This window comes from Gymnogyps californianus, chromosome 4 (genome assembly GCF_018139145.2).
Source record: "Gymnogyps californianus isolate 813 chromosome 4, ASM1813914v2, whole genome shotgun sequence".
NCBI classification, from domain to species: domain Eukaryota; kingdom Metazoa; phylum Chordata; class Aves; order Accipitriformes; family Cathartidae; genus Gymnogyps; species Gymnogyps californianus.
This window is the reverse complement of record NC_059474.1, coordinates 2,526,502-2,546,146: the sequence shown is the minus strand read 5'-3', so window position 1 is coordinate 2,546,146 and position 19,645 is coordinate 2,526,502. Positions and strand designations below refer to the sequence as shown.

The 19,645-nt window shown below is 38.2% G+C and overlaps 1 protein-coding gene across 1 annotated transcript in view; it reads right to left on the bottom strand.

The window, feature by feature from the left end:
- Nucleotides 1-19,645, bottom strand: part of DNAAF9 (dynein axonemal assembly factor 9) — a 78,624-nt gene that overhangs the window by 46,601 nt on the left and 12,378 nt on the right. The window contains exons 3-11 of the mRNA XM_050895478.1: nucleotides 14,850-14,969; nucleotides 13,880-14,004; nucleotides 10,166-10,262; nucleotides 8,808-8,914; nucleotides 6,525-6,602; nucleotides 4,180-4,278; nucleotides 3,508-3,563; nucleotides 2,230-2,365; nucleotides 514-595 (exon numbers count right to left, since the gene is read on the bottom strand). Coding sequence (XP_050751435.1) covers nucleotides 514-595; nucleotides 2,230-2,365; nucleotides 3,508-3,563; nucleotides 4,180-4,278; nucleotides 6,525-6,602; nucleotides 8,808-8,914; nucleotides 10,166-10,262; nucleotides 13,880-14,004; nucleotides 14,850-14,969 — 900 coding nt within the window. The remainder of the gene's footprint in view (nucleotides 1-513; nucleotides 596-2,229; nucleotides 2,366-3,507; nucleotides 3,564-4,179; nucleotides 4,279-6,524; nucleotides 6,603-8,807; nucleotides 8,915-10,165; nucleotides 10,263-13,879; nucleotides 14,005-14,849; nucleotides 14,970-19,645) is intronic.

Sequence of the window (19,645 nt, the reverse complement as noted above, 5' to 3'; positions counted from 1 at the left end):
GACCCAAACCAGAGGATAAAGGATAAAAGTCGAAGAATTTTCTCTACCCTTTTAAAGATCCTCAATTATTTTGTAAAAAAAAAAAAAAAAAAAAAAGGCAGGCTTATTTGACAGCTACCACTTTGAATTACTGTATTTTTGGGGACTGTTTTTCTATCAACCTGTACGGAACATGGACTTAAATGTTTATCTGGTACTTGTAAAAGGCCTGCACACTCAGGTGCTCTCTACCTTCACACTGCATTCTGACGCAAACACAAATACACTCACTTCCTGACCTTTGAATCATTCTTTGTGATTATCTGACAGATTTTCGCACATGAAGGTAGGACGTACAACGGAACAATGTTCTGCTATTATTTCACGCACTGGCTACAGAACTACACAGCATCTACCACTCCATGGCCTAATGCTCATAAAGGAATCAAAGCCATCTTTTAATCGCTACAAATTTTAAATAATCAAAGAGAATAACTGACTTAAATTACTGCTTGGTATTTTTAATATACTTACCCAGGAAAGGAATGTGAGTGGTTCCAAAAAAATAGGTCCTTGAACAAGCCAGAGGTCCCTTTGGAGATACACACTGCACTACCTAGTTGTCAGTATTAATGAGATACAAAAAGACCTCAGTAAAAAAAATTGGTGCAATAATTAACAGTAAGCTAAGTTCCCCTTAAGTCTTCTAACCACTGACATACTACAGGAAGTGTACAACACAGACTTAACTGGATTTTTAAAAAGCAACTTACATTTTCAAAGGTATTTTTCACTTTTGACTTGACCTGAATGGTTGAAAGACTTTGGAAAGGAGATGAGCTGTGACTTCCATAAGCGTTAAGCATGTGTTTTCAATTTCCTATGTCAACTGCTCTTTTCATGAAGAGGAAAGTGTGTCAGGTTCCCATAACTATGCTCGCACTTGGTCTTATTTACTATTTTCATGACACCCTATTAAAACAATATCACCTGTACCTGTAAATAAACCATCCTTTTAAGAACAATGTCAGAATCTGAGGACAACAGATGGAGCAAGTACATCAGAATAAAAGTGTACTTGCATTTTGAAAGATATGAAATGGTCTTAACGAGAATGTTACCAAGGGGAGAAAAAACAAAATTGGAAGTGTTTTTACAGAAATAGGGTTAGACATAGCAGCAAATGGAGGATGAGATTTCACCGGGATGCTAAAACAATCCTTTCTCAGCCTTTTGACACGTGCAATGTGTCCAGAATACCCACGTCCATCCATCCCTAAGGCAACTTATGCATGAAATGTTGTCAAGACAAGATCATAAACTCATTCCCTCAATCATACGTTCACTCCACGATGACCTGTACTCAACCACATCCATCTCCTCAGCAGCACAGACTTTGGACTCGCACAACTGACGGACACTCCCAGAGCCCATGGAAATCGGCTAGCAGGGAGAACTACACAACGCAATCTGCACGCTACCTCTCCTCCTTCGCTGCGAGTTACCTTCTTGATGCACCCAGCCCAGCCAGCCAGAGGATCTCAATTCCCTGGGGTCGCTTCCCCAGTTACGTCCCCTGCGCGGCAGTGCAACAAGCCATCGACCTCATCATATGTTTTAAAACTAAGCTTTTACTTGAAAATGGAAACAAGTTAATCTTACAACTTGATCTTAACATTCTTTGAACACCAGAAAGATTTTCAGAGTTTCATGAACTGTTCAGTTGCTGAAGCATACACTGAAAATTTGGATACAAGTAAGTATCCTGTGTCTATTCCCAAAGTCATTATCAAAAAAAGTGTCTTTCCATTTCTTTTTAAGAAATGGCTAAACAATTCTGATTAAAATAAAATCTGTGTGTCAGAGTTAAGTACATCATATGCTACCATCAGGAAGATTTTCACTTTATGGCTAGGACAAACGTCCTCACAAACAGCACTTCCCTCTCCCCCACCCCACACATTTACAGCACCATAAGTGTTTAAAAAGTTGTCTTTTTACAGGGGAAAAAATATTTTAACTCTTTCAGCAGTCCCTGATTAAACATCCAGTATAATTTGACTTGGAAAGAGAAAGAAAAAAGGAAATTTGTTCCTTAAACTGACTGACTGTTAAGGTAGCATGTTTTCATATGTTAAGAAGAATTGGGTATTTGACTCATGGAAGGTCAGCATTTCAAGGGCACAAAAAAAATATACAAAGAAAATATACACCACTTCAAAATATCAGATAACTACTTAAAAGCCTTACCATATGCTTAGCTGTGCTTCCACCAAGGCCAGTGTTTCGAACAAGATGTCCTTCTGATGGAAAATTAAAGTTACCAGAGTTCAAGTTTTCCTTAGTTGAGTGGCTACCAAACAGAACAAAGGGCTGCCGGCTAGGGCTAAGAAGAAAAGAGGGTATCACCACCAAAATACTTGAAGAAAACTTACAAACAACAAATGAAATCAAAGCTTTCAAGTCTGAGGGACCAACTATTGAATTTCTCACTAAAAGAGTAGGACCCAAAAAAAAAAAAAAATTTACTACAGCTGCAGAAAGCTCCCAATTGAAAAGACCAAGTTCCAAAGAAAAAAACTACTTGAATTAACAAGACTATAATTTCTTTCATATACATGAACATATCTCAAGGCTGTTTCCCAAATGCTATTAGAAGGGGTTTTTTCCTCTTTTTTTTAAAGTAAATTGCCTTGAAAAGCTGAATAGTTTAAAATTTACCATTTTGAAAAACCCTGAAATTACTATATTGGAATGAAACAAAACTGTTTTGGTTTTAGTTCTGGCTTTGGGCCCAAGACTCAACTGGAGAGGTCAAGGTTTTTCTTTTCTTTATTTAAATGCAAACAACATAGGATGCTGAAAACAATAAAGGACATTGAACTCCACTGTTTAATTCCAAATAAAGAAGAATCTGCAGAGACATTCAAGTAGCTAAGCAACCTTTATTTAGCTCAAAACAGCAGAATGCTTGGTTTTGCAACACATGACAAACAACCTTCCTCTCTCAGTTAAAATTCTAAGCTGAAATAAAATAACGCTGACCTGTATCGCCCAGCTTATATTGGCTAAGATTTGGCTTTTTAACTGCCCTGCTTTAAGCATTGGTCTCGTGCATGTCGTGACTCACAGAAGTATAGACTTCTTCAACCTTCATATTTTAATTGGTTTTGAGTATCATATAAATAGGACCAACATTTTCAAACATAGCTGTCCTGTGTAATAAGTTCATGAGTTTCTTTAGATATCTGACCATGAAGAAATTGATCATATTAGAATGCACAAGGTGGACGGTTTCAAACATATTGACATTGTACATGTAATAACTATAGCATTAAATCCCATGAAAATTTGGCTTATCCTTCCCAGAAGTGTCTTTGCACATTTTTTTTTAAATATGCAAAGATGAGATTTGATATACTGAGATGGTCCCAAAAGGAATTACAAGCATTACGGCATCAGAGATACGGAAATAACGTATCGAGGTACTAGTGACACCACAATTTCACAGGGAATAATGAGTAATACCTGTTATCTGTTATATGGCTTGAGATCATTCCGTGACTGAAATAACTTCTGAAAGGCTGTGAAGTATAAAAAAAAAAACTGATTAACAAGTAAATGAACAGAAAGTGTGATATATCCCCACTATCACTAAGAACAAACCTGAATTATCTTTCTCAGAGAAAACTCCTGAACCCTCAAAAGCTACTTCCAACATCCATAAACAAACCCAACACCATTAAGTCTCATATTTGCTTAAAAAGCAACAGCCACCACCAAAAAGTACTGTGCTATTTTCACCCATGCTGTATGTTACCATCAGTTATGTTTGAGATTTGACATGTGCAACCTCAACTCGTTAGAAAGTGCACATACGGGAGCTTCCACCAAAATGAAAGTCAGTCTACCTACAAATAGGGATCTGGTGTGCAGACGTAAATCAACTGAGTCCAATAATCAGTGAACAAACACTCAACTGAATTACACCAGGCAGTCCGAAGCCATCATACCATGGATAGGTAAGGTGGGTGGTGAACTTAAAAAAAACAATAGGCTTCTATTCCTCAAACATGAAAGGTGAGATGGGGTAGGGAGAAAGAAAAAAAAACCAAACAAAAAACAAAAACCAATGCTGAATACTTATTACTTCTGCATGGATGACACTAGCATTTCAAAGGATTACTGAAGCAGGCATACCTCCCCCGCCTGAGATTCTGATAGTTCCAGAATGAAGGGAATTTCAGTATCAAAATTAGCAAAAAAGTTGGTCCACTGGTGTTCAAAAATCATTAAATCCTAGAAGAAAAATATTCAACATTACTTAGCAAGGCAAGTGTTATACCAGAGAAAGGAAGTCACAGATTGTACTGAATGAACCCAAATTACTTTAGAACATAGATTACATTTCACTACGCAGTATAGAATACAGCCTGCCCAATGAAACAGTAAGTACAAGAAAATAAACATCTTTTAAAAGAAGACAAGGACTTTCTGCTGGATTTTAGGGGGTCTTTTTTGGTTGTGTGGTTTTTTTGTTTGTTTGGGGTTGGGTTTTTTGGAGAGAGAAGAGGCAGGAGAGGGAAAAGGCCCAGAGCCCTGCACTATCTGCTTTTAACCTAAGGAAGTACACTGTTTTGAGATCACTCACAACTCAGGCCTCCTGTTTCCCATAAGACTTCCAAAACGAACACTTGGACAGAGTTAATTTTCAGTTTTTAAATCTGTATGTGATTCTGCAGTAATTTGTACCTGACATTAAGTAAGCTTATGGACAGAAAATGAGGAACAAGGTGGGGAATTTGGGAAGCTCATGATATGCAAGTGGCAGACAGTCATTTCTTTATCTGCATTTGTAAAAGAAATTGGTAAGTGGAAAAGGAAATATCAGTAATACCTCACAAAACAGAATAAAAAAGGAAGATGACTACAGGTAAGTGTTGCATTCAAATTAATTAAAAAAAAAAATCAGAGAATCAATTAAAAGGAAAGAGTGTGTTATGCTGACAAAGCAAGAACCTTAAAGGACAAGGCAATTTTAAAATGCTCTCGGGATTACTTTCAGTTACTTGTCACATACTAACTTGGAAGATGACAGACATCTTGATTTTAGAAAGTGTACGTTTTTTAGATATATATAACAGGCAAAACCAGAACTATGATTTTAGCAGTGGTATAAGTATTATACAGTATTTTACTTCAGCCACTTCATTAATGCAGCAGTGAATGAAATTTAGAGAGTGAACGTTGATGAAATCTTACGAGCCTTCCAAAATACTAATAAAGCCTCTATTAGAGGTTTAAAATGAAGGTTTACATTTACAGGGAGAAACTGTCATTGGAGAATATTCCAGTCTCAAATAAGCTTTTCATAGAAGCAAAGAACTAAAAAGTACTTTTGTCAGTTTTTTGGAACATGCCAATATCGTACAGAACATTCTTTTAAATCCCAAGTAGAGTTCAAATCAGAACTTTTAGAAATCCAAGCTGTGTTAACAACAAAAAAGTATAAACATATACCAGCTTCAAATGCTCTTTAAGATCACCTAACTTCATCCTCACTGAGAAAATTAATCATTTTTAAAATCACCAATTTCTATGAAACCAGAGTTGTATGAAAACCCCATTCATTAATTTTTTTTCAGAAAATCTGAAGGCAATTTAACAAGAACTTTCAGGTTTAAAACTTCAAAATAGGCTAAATAAGTCTGTTTCAGGGTAGACTTACCAGGTACAAGAAAAGCCCCAAACATTTATCTCGCTTCCACAGGAAGGGGGAAGTGAAGTATCAGAGAGTGACTATGTACACTGACAGCCTTGTAAACTGCATGACATTTTAATTTTCATTACAGCAGTTGATTAAACAACCAAATTGGTGTGAACTACCAATATTTTATTAACAAAGGATACTTACTGCTGAACTTCCTACATATTAAAAGCCTACTTTGCTGCCAAGCTAGAAACTGATAAAAAATTAACAACAAAATAACAGATACTAATACTCATACATTGCTTTCTTCTCTAGCACAGAGATCAGACCATCGCATTAAAACGAGGAATCACTTTACACTGTATGTTTGTATTTCACAAAGCATCAGGGCAGCCACTGTGTGTCACTGTTACCCACTTAAAGTACTTACAAAGCAATCCTGAAAGTGTTTTTTTCTGGAAGAATGGCTGTATGTTAAAGTGGATTTCCCCCCCCCGCCCCTTGCTGCAAAAGGAGGATTAACACACACAAACATACCAACTTTCTGTACTTTGTACATAGCCCTATGACCTGAAGGATAGTCACACCACTTAGAAAAACTTTTAGGAGAATTTCAGGCAAATTAAGATTCAAGGAATTCAAGACAAGCTATTTTAATGTTTGGCGGACTTTGTGGTAGATCTGAGGAAAGGCAGGAGACCCTGCAAACAAGAGTATGCAGAGTCAGTAGATTAAGTCCGTAAGCACTACTAGAAACAAACAAAATCACAACAATTTTGCTCTGCGGCTACACTAACAGACTAGTAGTTGATTCAGAATATTTCACCTGCATTACCTCAAAGAGCAAGTCCTCCAAGGAAACAGGATCCATTTTGCCGTATGTTTTCCACAGGTCAACACTGACATCCATTAACTGAAAAAGATTTTTAACACACTTCTGTGAAAAACACCATGAAGAATGCCACAGATTCAGGTTTAAGCCACACTGAAAAACAGACTTGCAGCACACTGCCCAGTCTAACAGTCCTCTTTAACTCTGATTTCAGAAATATTTTTACACTACTGGTTACAAAAGAACTGACCAGATGCAAGTGTTCTGGATGCTTCAGCAACTCATCTCCTCAAGTGAGGGTTTAAAGTACATGCTAAGTTTTGCTCCCATCTTTCAAACAAATAATTTCACAAAGTTTTTCAAATTGAGTTAAGAGCAAAGAATAGCATCAGCTGCTGCAAGCAAAAGGGAAAGATCAGTTTTCTGAGACAGGACAGACAAGAAGCAGATTCCAAGGTTACTCGTCCTACGCACCCACCAATTCTTGCTGTAAGCATAATGTAAATTTAGGCTAAGCTAGTTTAACTTAGCAATTAGCAATACCTTCTTCCAAGTAGTAAGATGATGCATGAGACCATTATCCAAAAATGTATTCTTAAGGGACGCTCGTATCTGAATAACTTCTGCATTTACAGGGTTCCCCACCACCCAGAATTAAAAATGTAACACTGACTGGAATCTTCGTAAACTACTGCTTTACAGTTATTCCATTTACTCGTATTACTAGATATGGCAATAATGATTTCCCAGACATCACTTCCATTCACCTATTGGTAGGGTAAATTCTCTGGATTACAGCACCTTGAGCAACTCTGACTTCTGTAGTAAGAGAGCAACTGCCCTTAAAACACTGAAAAAAAATTAATAAGTTATCATCATTAGATTATCTTCAAATCTAACAGCATAGAACGCACAGCAGAGGGAAAGTCAGTTTGAGGAGCTAAAAATGCACCAAGAGCACCCCCTTTTAATAACGGCAGAAGGATTCATTTATAGATCATTTATAGTGATCCCAAGTGTACTTCCTCCCATAGACTGGTTTTTCCTCCCCATCTGTGACATACAGCAGCTGCCTAACATATAACCATGCATAAACAGTTACGTAAAAAGTTAAGAATGCCACTTCCCACTTGAAATCCCCTTATGACTTTAAGGAGGAAGAAAGCAAGAACTCAAGCTGGAACTGGCTGAACCGTCAGAGCTAACATGCTTACTCTTAAAAACAGGTACTGAGAATTTTCATTGCTCCTTTTTAAGGCTGCAAAAGTGCTGTAAAGACAGTATCAACTCCCACAATGAAACAGGAGAGGCTCTGTCTTTACAAAGTCATTGCCACACTGTGTCTACACATTTTCTCAAAGCCCCTACGGATTCATGAAATGAATTGGCAAGGGTAAGACCCAAACAACTCCTGAATTCACAGTCAAATTTTCATTGACTGATTTCAGACATCAAGCAGGGCTATTGATACTTAGGCAGACCTCCACAAGGATGCTCATCTATTTGCACCTTGTATTTAATGGTTTTGACAGGTTCACACAAGAAGATGATTACAGTATTAGTGATGGAATGAAGAAAAAAAAAAAAGGCATGAAGAAAGGTATCAGTGGGAAGAGTACAGTGCTCAGAGAAAGGCACACTTGAACTCACATAATAGATTTTTGAGCAAGCATGTACAGTACTACATGTGATGAGACTTTAACAATGGTACTATTAATTCCTTGGGTGTTTTCCAGTTGTCAGAAGTCAGACAAAGAACATTCTGGCTGTAAAAATGGAGGAGTGACAAGAAAAATAGGACATCTGCATTTCTGTGGCAGAGGTCCAAGAAAATTAAATAAAAGAAGCTTTAAATAAGTACATAAATACAAAGTTGTCCTCTGAAGATGCTGTTAGAGTATATTTAGCAAATAGGCAAATCAAATGACACAAGTTGTTCAGAGTGGAACAGCAAAGCATTATTAAAACTAGGAGCATCATCCAAAATCTTGACTGTTGCCCTATTCAGCAGGCTATGATGACCCAAGAATATATAAAGTTGGTGAGAAAAGTAGATGCATCTCTTGTGTCAAAACCAGCGACCCAAGAACTGTGGTGTCTCCATCCTTGCACATTCAAAACTCAGCTTCATAAGATCCTGAAAAACTTCATCCAACTTAGAAGCTCACTTGAGTGGTGAGTCAGGACTAGATGATCTCAAAAGGTACTTTCCAACTGAAATAATTCCATCATTCAATTTCTGCTTCAGAATGGAAACGGAAGAAAACGAAAAACGTAACTACTTACTTCATATTTCATTGTAAAGAAGCCATCACCCCCAATTCCTTCCAGTGCAAAAGCCTGCACTATCGGCCACTTTTCAACAATGAACATATCAAATATCTGTAGATGACCTGCAAAAGAAATGTTTCACAGAAACATCCTCTCACAAATACTGGCAGTTTAGTTTTCTGTGAGATCTTAGAGTTGTTCTGAGGTTCTAATAAAGGATCTCAATCATTCTGTCTTTGTACAACTTAAAATCTGCAATTGAAAAATGTTTTTCTGTGAAGACAGTAGCTTTTAGAAATTCCTTTCTCTACACCCCAAATTTCATACATTTTTTCCAGCTATCAGTCTAGTAAAGGATATTATGTCTCCTTGCAAATTTCATTCCAAGACCATTAGCAAAACTGTGCCCATTAAAATTCAAGATAATAAACAGGGAGCTTTGCTTACTCCAGTTTCTTCAAATATTTGGCCTTAAGTAAAATACCGTCAGCATTATCCCCATGTTAATCAGAATTTTAAGTTGGGGAGAGGAAAACTATTCAGCCTGGTACTCATTGGTGAAGATGTAAGCCATCTGAAGTGAAGTATGATTATTATCCTTAAGCTACACACCTTCTTTAGATACTTCCTAACAAAGAACCACCATCCTTCCCCCATGCCCTGACCCATTAATGATTTTTCAGGCAGGCAGAGCACATCATCCTTTCCTCAAGAGAAGCAATGAAGAATTAGGAATTAAAAAAAAAAACCAAACCAAAACTGAATTAGCTTGGTTTGAACTTACATGGTTCAAAAATAGAAAGCAATTTTCTTCTTTTTGTTTGCCTCTCACCTACTGTACTACGTATCAAACCCCCCACACGCTCACGCTGCACAGTGAAATACAGGCACTGCATTGCTTTTGCGTTATTCACTGTTGGGGATACTGCAAAGTACACTTTACTGAACAATGTAAGATTACCCTGTTCAGGCTGCAAGGCTGGCTACAGATCATAACAGGAAGTCATGCAGTCCAGTTTTTTCAGTGCTAAAAAAGGAAACTTGCATAACGAAATGTTTATTCTTTCCCTACAGAAAGAAGTATTTATCTGGAGCTCCCATCTGAACAGAGAACTTCTGTAGCAGCAGAACACACTTCTCTGAATGCAAATTATTTCTTTGCCTCACGCTGTGAGCATTCACTCTTCAGATGAAGTCTAAGGGCTTACATTTCTCAGAAAGAAATCCAACTCAAGTAAAAAGAGGCTAAAAGGAAACTATTGACATATTAATCCTTATTTCTTACCAAAGGCAAGGAAATCTTCATTCCCTGAACTGCACGACTTGCATGCTGCAAAACACTTACACTATAAGCATAAAACAACCTAACCTACCTTGGCAGCTGTACGGAATACCAATGCGACTGCAATCTCGAACCATGTCTACAAAGCTGGAAATTTTGAATTCCTCTGCAGCTTCTTCATCTTCATACTGAAAGAAGTCATTTAAAATAAAATTTGATTAGGCATGCCTAATTTGACTGTTAGTTTTGCATGCATAAAGAGAATATGTATTCTACTGTTTTAATTCCATAGCAAATGTCATGTAATCCACTAAAATATTACCTACAGCTTCCAGAAGCTAAAGAACCTCTTTAGTCTCTGTATTTTGGAAACTCCATCATGGCAGCGATGTATTCAAGCCAATGGAAATTGTTCTTTAAAAATCAAACTTCAGAGAAAGGTTTTTAATAAGCTTATATGAAGGCATAATTATATACTGTATTTTCAGCTTTCAGTGAAGTCTTTCAACATCATCTACTAGATTCTGGACAATTTTTAAACAATGAAAGATATTTTGAGAATACCAAACCATGTGCCACAAAAAACTTGCCACTGAGGGAAAAAAAAATAAAGTAAAATATTACTAGCTTAACAACACTAAACCAGGAAAGCCAACTGACAAGATAAGCCTCAGGTCACAGAACAAGCAATAAGAACCAATTGCTGTCTGAGGGAGAGGTATAGGTAGGAAAAGGAGGAGGAAAGAAGAGGAGACACCACCATGCAACACTCACTATCTTGCTGTTTCACACTAGTAGCAGACTGAAGTTGTCTGAAGACTTCAGCAGACTGAAGAGCAGGAGTGAAGAACAAATACCATACTTATGGCTCAGAAAAGCATAAAAACTAGACTGGAGACAGATCACACAAAAATCATTTTTATAACAGAACAAAAACCTAAAAATGCTCTCTCGTTTTTATCTGAAACGGTACAGTTTAGCAGCAAGTCTGAAAGCAGCAGGCCTAGCCCCGCTGGGTACTTCGAGTCACTTGCCTTCTGGAGCAAGACCAGAAGGCAGTGGTGTTTTGTCTATTTTTTTTTTTTTTTTTTAAATATACAGTGCTTTGAACTTAAGGTAAATTACATGATTATGAATTTTTTGTATATAGCTCTTGTGAGCTTCAGGGTACACCCAACAAATTTATTTTAAGAACAAGTTCTTTTAAGACAAGCCTAAATTTAAGATGCAGCCCAAGTTCCTCCATGATGTGTTCTTTCTTCAATCTCAGGAAGCCAGATCAAAGTTTCAGTTCAAAGTCAAGCCCCAAACAACTGCTACTTTCTCAAGACTTAAAATGCCATTAGAATAAGAACGTGGTTTTTGGCAGGGTGCTAAGGGCTTGCTCACTATCCGCTATTGCAAGTATAAATACAGCCCGTTCCATAAACGGTACAGTCATGACACCCAGAAAGCTTATACAGTATGCATCGAATTTCAGTACTTTATCTTATTTGGCCATTTTGAAAATGGGCATTCTTTAATAATATGTTTTTTCTTCCGATAACTAGGATATTCACTTAAATTCCTATGGTCTAGTTAAAGGCAAGTAGGAAGGAAGAAAGGAAGAAGACGCTATAGGTTTTGCCAGATTCATCAAGAGGTGCGCAGAGGCAGGTACGGCATTGCTTTCTTTATTTCCAAAACTCTTGAGCTTTTTTCGTTTCATTTTTATAAAAGCAAGCATAAGTTTTTTCTTTCACTAAAAAAATAAATGCTTAAAAGCCACTACAGGCAATCCTCCTGTAAACAGGATGCACTTAAAGCCTGACACAGCAACGGTTTTTTTGTTTCTTTCGGAAGTAATCTAGGAAACTGGCAATTCTTATACGTTAGAAGTGTGATTGGTAGTGCGTCGCTCAGCTCATTCACATGAAACAGCAAGGAAGTAAACTTTGTATTTTCAGCTTCAGAAATCAAAACTTTGCCATTCATTTCCACAAATAGCAAGGCATATGGTTTACCTTTCTAGTTACACCGCTATTTCAAGCCAGTACCGTGTGATTAAGGTTACTACTTACCGCGATAAATCATACAAAAGCCCATAAGCAGATGCAGCTTAAAATTCAATAGCCGAGATTGCAGTTGGGCTAGCAACAGTGTGTTAAGAACTACTCCATTCTTGATTCCAAAATGCATGTGTTTTACCACCGTCGGGTATGCCTCAAGATTTGCCCTTTCAGTAGGGATTTTGGCAACAGAAAAACCTTATGAAGCCAGGCTTTAGATTTTGCTACGGCATGCTTTAACCTGTAGCTCAGCTGTTTACATCTTAACAAGAAGTAATTATCCCCCTCTATGCAGCATTCATGGGACTGTATCTAGAACACTGCATCCAGTTTTGGGACCCACGTACAAGAAAGACATTGACAAATTGGAGCAAATTCAGTGGAGGGCCACCACGATGATCAGTGGGTTGGAGCACTTGTCCTACAAGGAGAGAGACACCCAGGCTTCTTCAGCTTAGAGGAGGCAATTGCTGGACCTCAGCTGCCTTCCAACACCCACAAAAACATTACTGAGATGGTGAAGCCAGGCTCTTTGCAGCGGTCTGCAGTTGCAGGATGCATGACAAAGGGCATGATTTAAAACAAGAGGGGTTCAGATTGGATAAAAGGAAACACTTTTTTGCTATTAGGACAGTCAGGTAATGGAGCAAATAGCCAAGAGAAGTTCTGCAGTCATCATCCTTGGACGCTTTCAACACCCAACTGCAAAAAAACTCGAGTAACCTGATCTGATCTCATCGCTAACCCTGCCTTAAGCAGGAGGTTGGACAAGATGATCTCCAGAGGTCCCTTCTAACCTGAATTATTTCACAATTCTGTGATCTAAACTACCAAACAGCCACATAAAACCACAATCAATCATAAGCCCCATTGCTTTCAAGCCGGAAACTGAAGGGAGCAAACGGTTTCTCTCCCTGACCTGCCCATTCATTCTTCCACCAGCTTCACCCATTGACACCTCAGGCTCCTAACCCACTCCCTTCAGATTTCAGTAGAATTCTAATTTAGAAAAGGAACTACACAGAACTGAACAGGGGGGGAAGCTTCCCATGATGGCATTTAGGAAGAAGCATTTCCAGTCTCAACTGGAATAAAAAGGTTCTTATTCTACACCTAGACAAACAGTATTTTCATTTTTCACTCCTCTCACAGTACTTCACTATGATAAACACAGCTTTTCGAAGAATACCTTGACTTTTAAATTCAAGATGAAACTCACATCACTCGCATGGTCCAATGAAAGTGAAGTTAATAGCTCTTGAAAGGAAGAGTTGAAAGTTAAAAGGAAAATACATAATCAAGGTTCTTGATTTTAAATGGCCTACTAAGCCGATCTTTTCTAATATTCTAAAACTATTGGCAAACAATGCATTAAAACACTGCTTTGCTAGCAAATAAGGCTATCGTTGGAAATGTCAGTGTTGACTGTGGTACTTGATTCAGATTCTGCATTTCTCACAACCCACATGTTTTTCCTCATTAAAAGATCATTGACTCATGTCAAAACAATAGTAATTAGTGGGAGAGGGGAGCAATGTGTCTTCTTGCTCCAACAAATACAAAGTATTAAAAACATTCTTCTTGCACACATTAGCAAAATGATTAATACTCATATATATATGCAGATCACTCCCCTGCTGAGTATGAAAAAGAAAAAAAAAAACTTCTGGAGGGAATGTTAAAAAGAGTTCCACTTTGAATATCAGTTCATTAGCAAGTTCATTAGCAATTCTCATCTGCATTCATTTTCCACTTACCTCATTTTCAGTTAGACAGTGAAAATGCAAGTTCCTCCAGTATGCCACATATGGCAAAAGATGATTATAATTCACAGGGTTACAGTACAGATGGACACTGTCAGGTTTTATTAATATGATTATATCTGCAACAAGCAGAACAAATATTATTCCAGCATCAAGACTCCATACACAGAAGAATTATATGGGAACAAAAACCCCCTCACAGAAACTGAACAGAAAACGCTTTTCCTATAATGTACCTCATTAAAAGAAAATTGGTTTAACTATTTGAACACACAATCATTCCCCACTTCTTTAAAAAAGAAACAGTTGGCAGCCATATACAGTTTCAAGTACAATAGTACTTCTTACTGTTCAGAACAATTGTGGGTTTATTCTGAAGCCTTGCACAGAACTTGCATCAGCCTGTCCTTTGAAAAGCCAAGAGTGTCAGTGTTGAGTCCTTACAGAGCACTTACAAAACTGTAAACTATACTTGCTCTTGCCTGATATTACATCAGAAGGTTGCTCCAACTAAAAAACTAGCACTACAGCCTCTGGGGCAGATATTCAAAGTTTCATGCAAATAAGGGAATAATAATCTATGACCATGGTGATTGGCCACCTTTCAAATATTACAAAAGTGAGTTAATAAGTTAAAGTAAAAAAGAGCTCAAGTATTTTAGAACTCCAGAGGTGTGATCACACAATAATTGAGAACACATTTACATACATACTGTGACTGAACAGGGACTTCTCATAATGGGCTTTATTCGTTTAGGTTTAGAACATTTAGGGGAACTTACGGAGGGGGGCATGTTTAAAAACAAGAGTTCTTCAGCAGTGTTTTTAAGAACTGTTTTTCAGGTGTATATACAGAATTAGAGATTTACAGACTTTTTTTTTTTTGAGGTATGCCCCTTTTTCTGGCTCACCCTCCCTCCAGAAAGACTGAAGAATAGGTAAAAATGTTGAGTATGTTGCTCACCATCAAGAACTTCTTCAGGAAACCCAGTTCTTTCAAAGTCGTTGTTATTCTGGTTATACAAGCCAAAAAGCAGATAGTTTGCCAGTTCCCTGCAACCTTCATTGTATCGACTATCGATTCCTGCAAAAGCAAAACCATAGATGAAGTGTTACGTGTCCTAACATTGTACACCTGAAAAGTTTGTTTTCTTCCTAATAAGAAAACTTTAGAACAGGAGTATTAACTCAACTCCCTCACATAGTCGGTGGGCACTTATGCCCGTCAAACATATTGGGAAAACAGGATAGGGAAAAAGGAGTTTTTGCAAGTTCATTGCCACATGCTGACTTTCCACTCTTGACCTAAATCCACAGGCATTGCTTAAAAAAAATTAAGTCTACTTTTCTGCAGTGCTCTGCATCAACAAAAGTTCAATTTTATCTAGCAATTTAAACTTAAACATCTGTCTGTATGCAGTATGCATCTAATTAATATGTTCTTGATTGAAGCTTCCTAACAAACTAATCCTGTGACCTAAATCTCCTGCTTTAGAACACATGATTAAACATTATCTTATCAGTATTATAGTAGAATCCCTGAGTCACCAGAAAGCCAATGCAGACTTCGAACGAATCATGAAAAGATACTCTGACAAAACATATGGTATACGAACAGCTTCCAAGGAAAGCCTTTTCTGGTCCTTAGGAAAATAAAATTAAAACAATCGAAGATCTGGAGCATGAAGAGATAGAAGATAAATACAAGAAGAAAGGAAACAGGCCACCGATTTAGGAAATGTTTTAATCTCTCAAAGACAGCCACAGTCATAATTCCTAATTCTACTTTAATAAATCAAGTTTTCTCCACAAGTAAAACTATGCATGAAGCAGCATCCTCGACATCCACACGATAGAGGTCACCAGTCTCGACTGCTACAAAATTTCTCAAACACTAATGTCAAGTTTTCCTACCAAGTTGTATTAGGATACAGTTGGATGGTTGCCAATAAATCAAGATTTGTTACCACTGTCCAAAGGAGAGATTAGTACACTGATAATGTAATAACACAGCCTGGATGTCTGGGTTTCTCAAGAGTCACCTGAACGTACCAGAAATTGGAACAAACCCTAGGCTCTCCTAACTACGTCCCTTTTTTTAAGTCATGCTTCAGCTTTAAAGTGCTAACCAGATGCCACGTCTGCATCCAGCTACTGAATCCCACATCTTAGTAAACTCCCTTGTTTGTGTACTAATTGGCCTTTGGATAGCTCATGTATTTTCCAAGATATCAGATACTTGGCGTAAGGCTACAGAAGAGACAAATTCAATCACTTCAAATTGTGCTGAAGCTGTGAACCTCCGTAATACTGCTCCCTGCCCACGGCTTCATGATTATCAGCACCAATAACACACTAAAGCATTGCATTCCTTGAACTGTGTGGGAAAAGGGGGAAGCTGCATCACACCTGCCCCAGCTTTCTCAGCCCTCAAAAATCTTTCCTGCCGCAACCTTTGAATCCTCATTCCTCTGCTATCTAGCTTCTAGCACTGATCTCCCATTCATATACACATCCTTGGAGCATGCTCTTTTTAAAACGGGTCACAGTTCTGTGTGTTAGGAGGCATCCCTTGACAAAGGGAGTATCAAGAGCCTTTGCAGTCAATCTGTAACTCAGGTCATGGCACCGATAAGACTCAGCTAAAGAATGCTCAGATCCAGTCACTTATTTTTCCCCTTTGCTGCAATGTTCCATCTTTGCTGTGCCAATAATTTTCTGCATAATCAGACAGCCCTGGATCTGGGAACTCAGAGGGAGAGAGGGCGCAGAAGAGGGAGGAGAGTGAGAACACACTGTCTCTATTTTATTTACATTTCCAGCCCCATGAAAGCAGGCATACCAATGTAATCTAGAATTCAATGGGACTCAACACACTAATATTGCTGCCAAAGCCCCCATCTCTCGGTGGGATTTTAGTTACAATCAAGTGTGGAGACTCTGTTCTTCCAGGAAGCAACCGTCCAGTTGTTCCAGGGAACTCCATTTAAATGTAATCAGTCTCCTTGAAAACAGCTATAGCCTTAGAAAGCTAGCACACCTAATGTCCTGAAGATAATCTGTTTTACTGATTACTTGCCTAACTGAGGCAACTTTTGAAGGCAATCAGATGAGCAATAACCTGGCACAAAGCAGGAGTTAGGACAGTGCCTTTCAGGGGCAGCAAGCTGTTAGATCAGTTGTTCTGCAAGCAGCATTACTTACGTCTCACAAGCAAACGTCACCTATCATATCAAATGTTAATCTAACAAGGCACTCTCAACTGCAGGCCAAACAGCATGGCTGAAAGCAGCCGCGGCATTTGCACTTTTTTCTATCAGGCTCATTGCTAGGGTTTCCAAAGCCTAAACAGCCAAGGTGGTGTGCTCAGGGATAGGCTAACAGAATAACAACTAGTGAAGCAAAAAAAGGAACAGATGATTATAAAGTCTGGAAGATCAGAAGAAAAATGAGAAACTGTTCTCATAAAAAAACCCAAAAAGTCAAGATGTCGCCATCACTTGAAGAGTTTGAGGTTTTCTCTGGGTGCACCAGCTCTTCAGGCTTGAAGCAGAGAAGATCTTCAAAGCTAAACACCAAACCCCTGTTTTTTCAGTTAATGACAGAAGGAGGGGAAGAAAAAACAAAAAGAAGATGTTAACAAGGGGGGCAGCTGATAAGCTTAACTCTTAGAGGACATGGGTGAATTTATTGCTTGCAGAGCACTGACAGGCTAGCAGGGAAGGCATTAACTTACCATAAAACCATGAACTCTGCAGAATACTTGGGTTTTGTGGTTTGTTGTTTTTTGTTTTTGTTTTTTAAGTATCCAGTACAGACAGGAGCTTTCATACTGAGGCTTTAATACTATTCTACAGAAACATAGGGAGTTAAATGAACAGATATAGTTAGCAGAAAAACAGGAAATGGAAACAATGGCAAAGATAAGATACCTCCAGAAAGTGTATTAGGAGTCCTCAACAGAACAATAGGGAAAGCTATTAATTAGGAAACCCCCACGCCTGTCTCCAGCTGAGCTGGGAGTTTAGTAACTCCCAGCCTATTCCCAACTCATCACAAGGGTGTAGTCAGACAATGACTCAGTCTAACAGCTCACTGCTGCCCAAAGAGCCATTCCTGCTCCTTCTCCTGCAGTCAGTGCTCATCCGACCTCTCAGCAAAGCTGATTCAGTTTGCTAAATTGGCAGAAAACTAGTCTGGCCAAATACAGGGTGGGGGGGGGGAAAAATCCATCTGCTTAGCAGGATGAACTGGGTTCAAGACATCAACCAACCACCAGCACTGATGCAAAATGCATGTGGGGAGGAAAGGGAAGAGGAGCAGTCTAGGTGCAGGCTGAGACTCTCCTTTTGCACAGCAAAAAGTATTCAGCTCAGCCATCTCTCATATCTGCAATTTCACAGTTGCTAAGCTGACATAAACATAGCCTACAGGTAAAAAAAGTCCTGCTTTTTGTCCCAGCCATGCACTTCTGACACACCCTTGAGTATCAAAACAAAGAATAGTTGTTCCATAACACACTGAACAGCCACATGAGCTCTAGGGACACCAGGGAGGCAGCAGGAAGGTGAGGCTGGAGAGAATGGACAGATCACCTTCAGACATTTGCCCAAAACCAACATGCAGTTGTGGAACTGCCATCAGAAGCGGCATAATAATCATTAAAATAGTCTCTGTTTGGAAAGGGAATGGGATGAACAATCAGTGCAACATGGTAAATGCTGGTGAGGTTTCTCCCACGTGCTAAGAGCAAGAGCTCTGTGTAGGATAGATATAATGGAGGAAAAAAAAAAAAGATATCTAAAAAAAGTAGTAATACATGAACAGAACCAAGATAAAATAAACTTAAAGATTTACTGGTACAGCCTCTAAAGTATTCCTATCCTCTTCAGGGAGGATAAAAAGTAAATACCAAGGTCTGTAAAAATTTAGCTTAGCTATGCCGAACTGGGAGACAGTTTGATCTACAATCAGAACATCTACAACTACAGTCAGATTTATAGACATACCCTACTGAAACTAAATACATATCCTCAGAAATCAGATCGACTTAACCGTGACCTGAAAATCTCTGTTGAAAGGTAAGATGCAAGAAACACCACTGCTAAAAAAAAAATAGTTTAGAGTATAATTTAAGTAGTTTGATATACTGTTTTCTTAGCAGCTTTAACAGCAACACTCTCCAGCTGAGACATCACAGCTTTTTAAAGACGTCTGACATGCCAACCTCCAAATTCCTTTTTCCTGTCAGTTGTGATGTCTTTTCTCCCCGGCAAAGAATGCAGGAATGCTACCATTCAACCACTTCAAAATAAGACGACAGGATTCTTTTAAAAAAATCAGCTGTAACTACATTTAAATAATTGTATCAATACTTGGTCAGTTCTCATGTCTCTTTGGAATCTCACAATGCTGTTTTTAATTTCAGTATAAATATTAATCTACTTGAAGCAAAGCTATGAAAGTTTATATTGTTTTTATCTCACAGCCCAGTATGTAAAATTAAAGTTGGGGTGAGGGAAATGCATTAACTCTAGGTCATTAAAGACAGCCATGTGAAATATAATATGCACTGACTGTAAAAAACCCATAGTTATGAGTATCTGCCTTCCATACAAGTCAACAGGACGCAAAATGTAAGACTACATATTTTTTGTCATCTGAAGCTTGTATTTGAAGACAGATTTAATGCATTTGTAAGTGACATGCCTGCTTAATCAGAAGTTATGCGAGAAATTCTGCAGGGTACATTAGACAGGT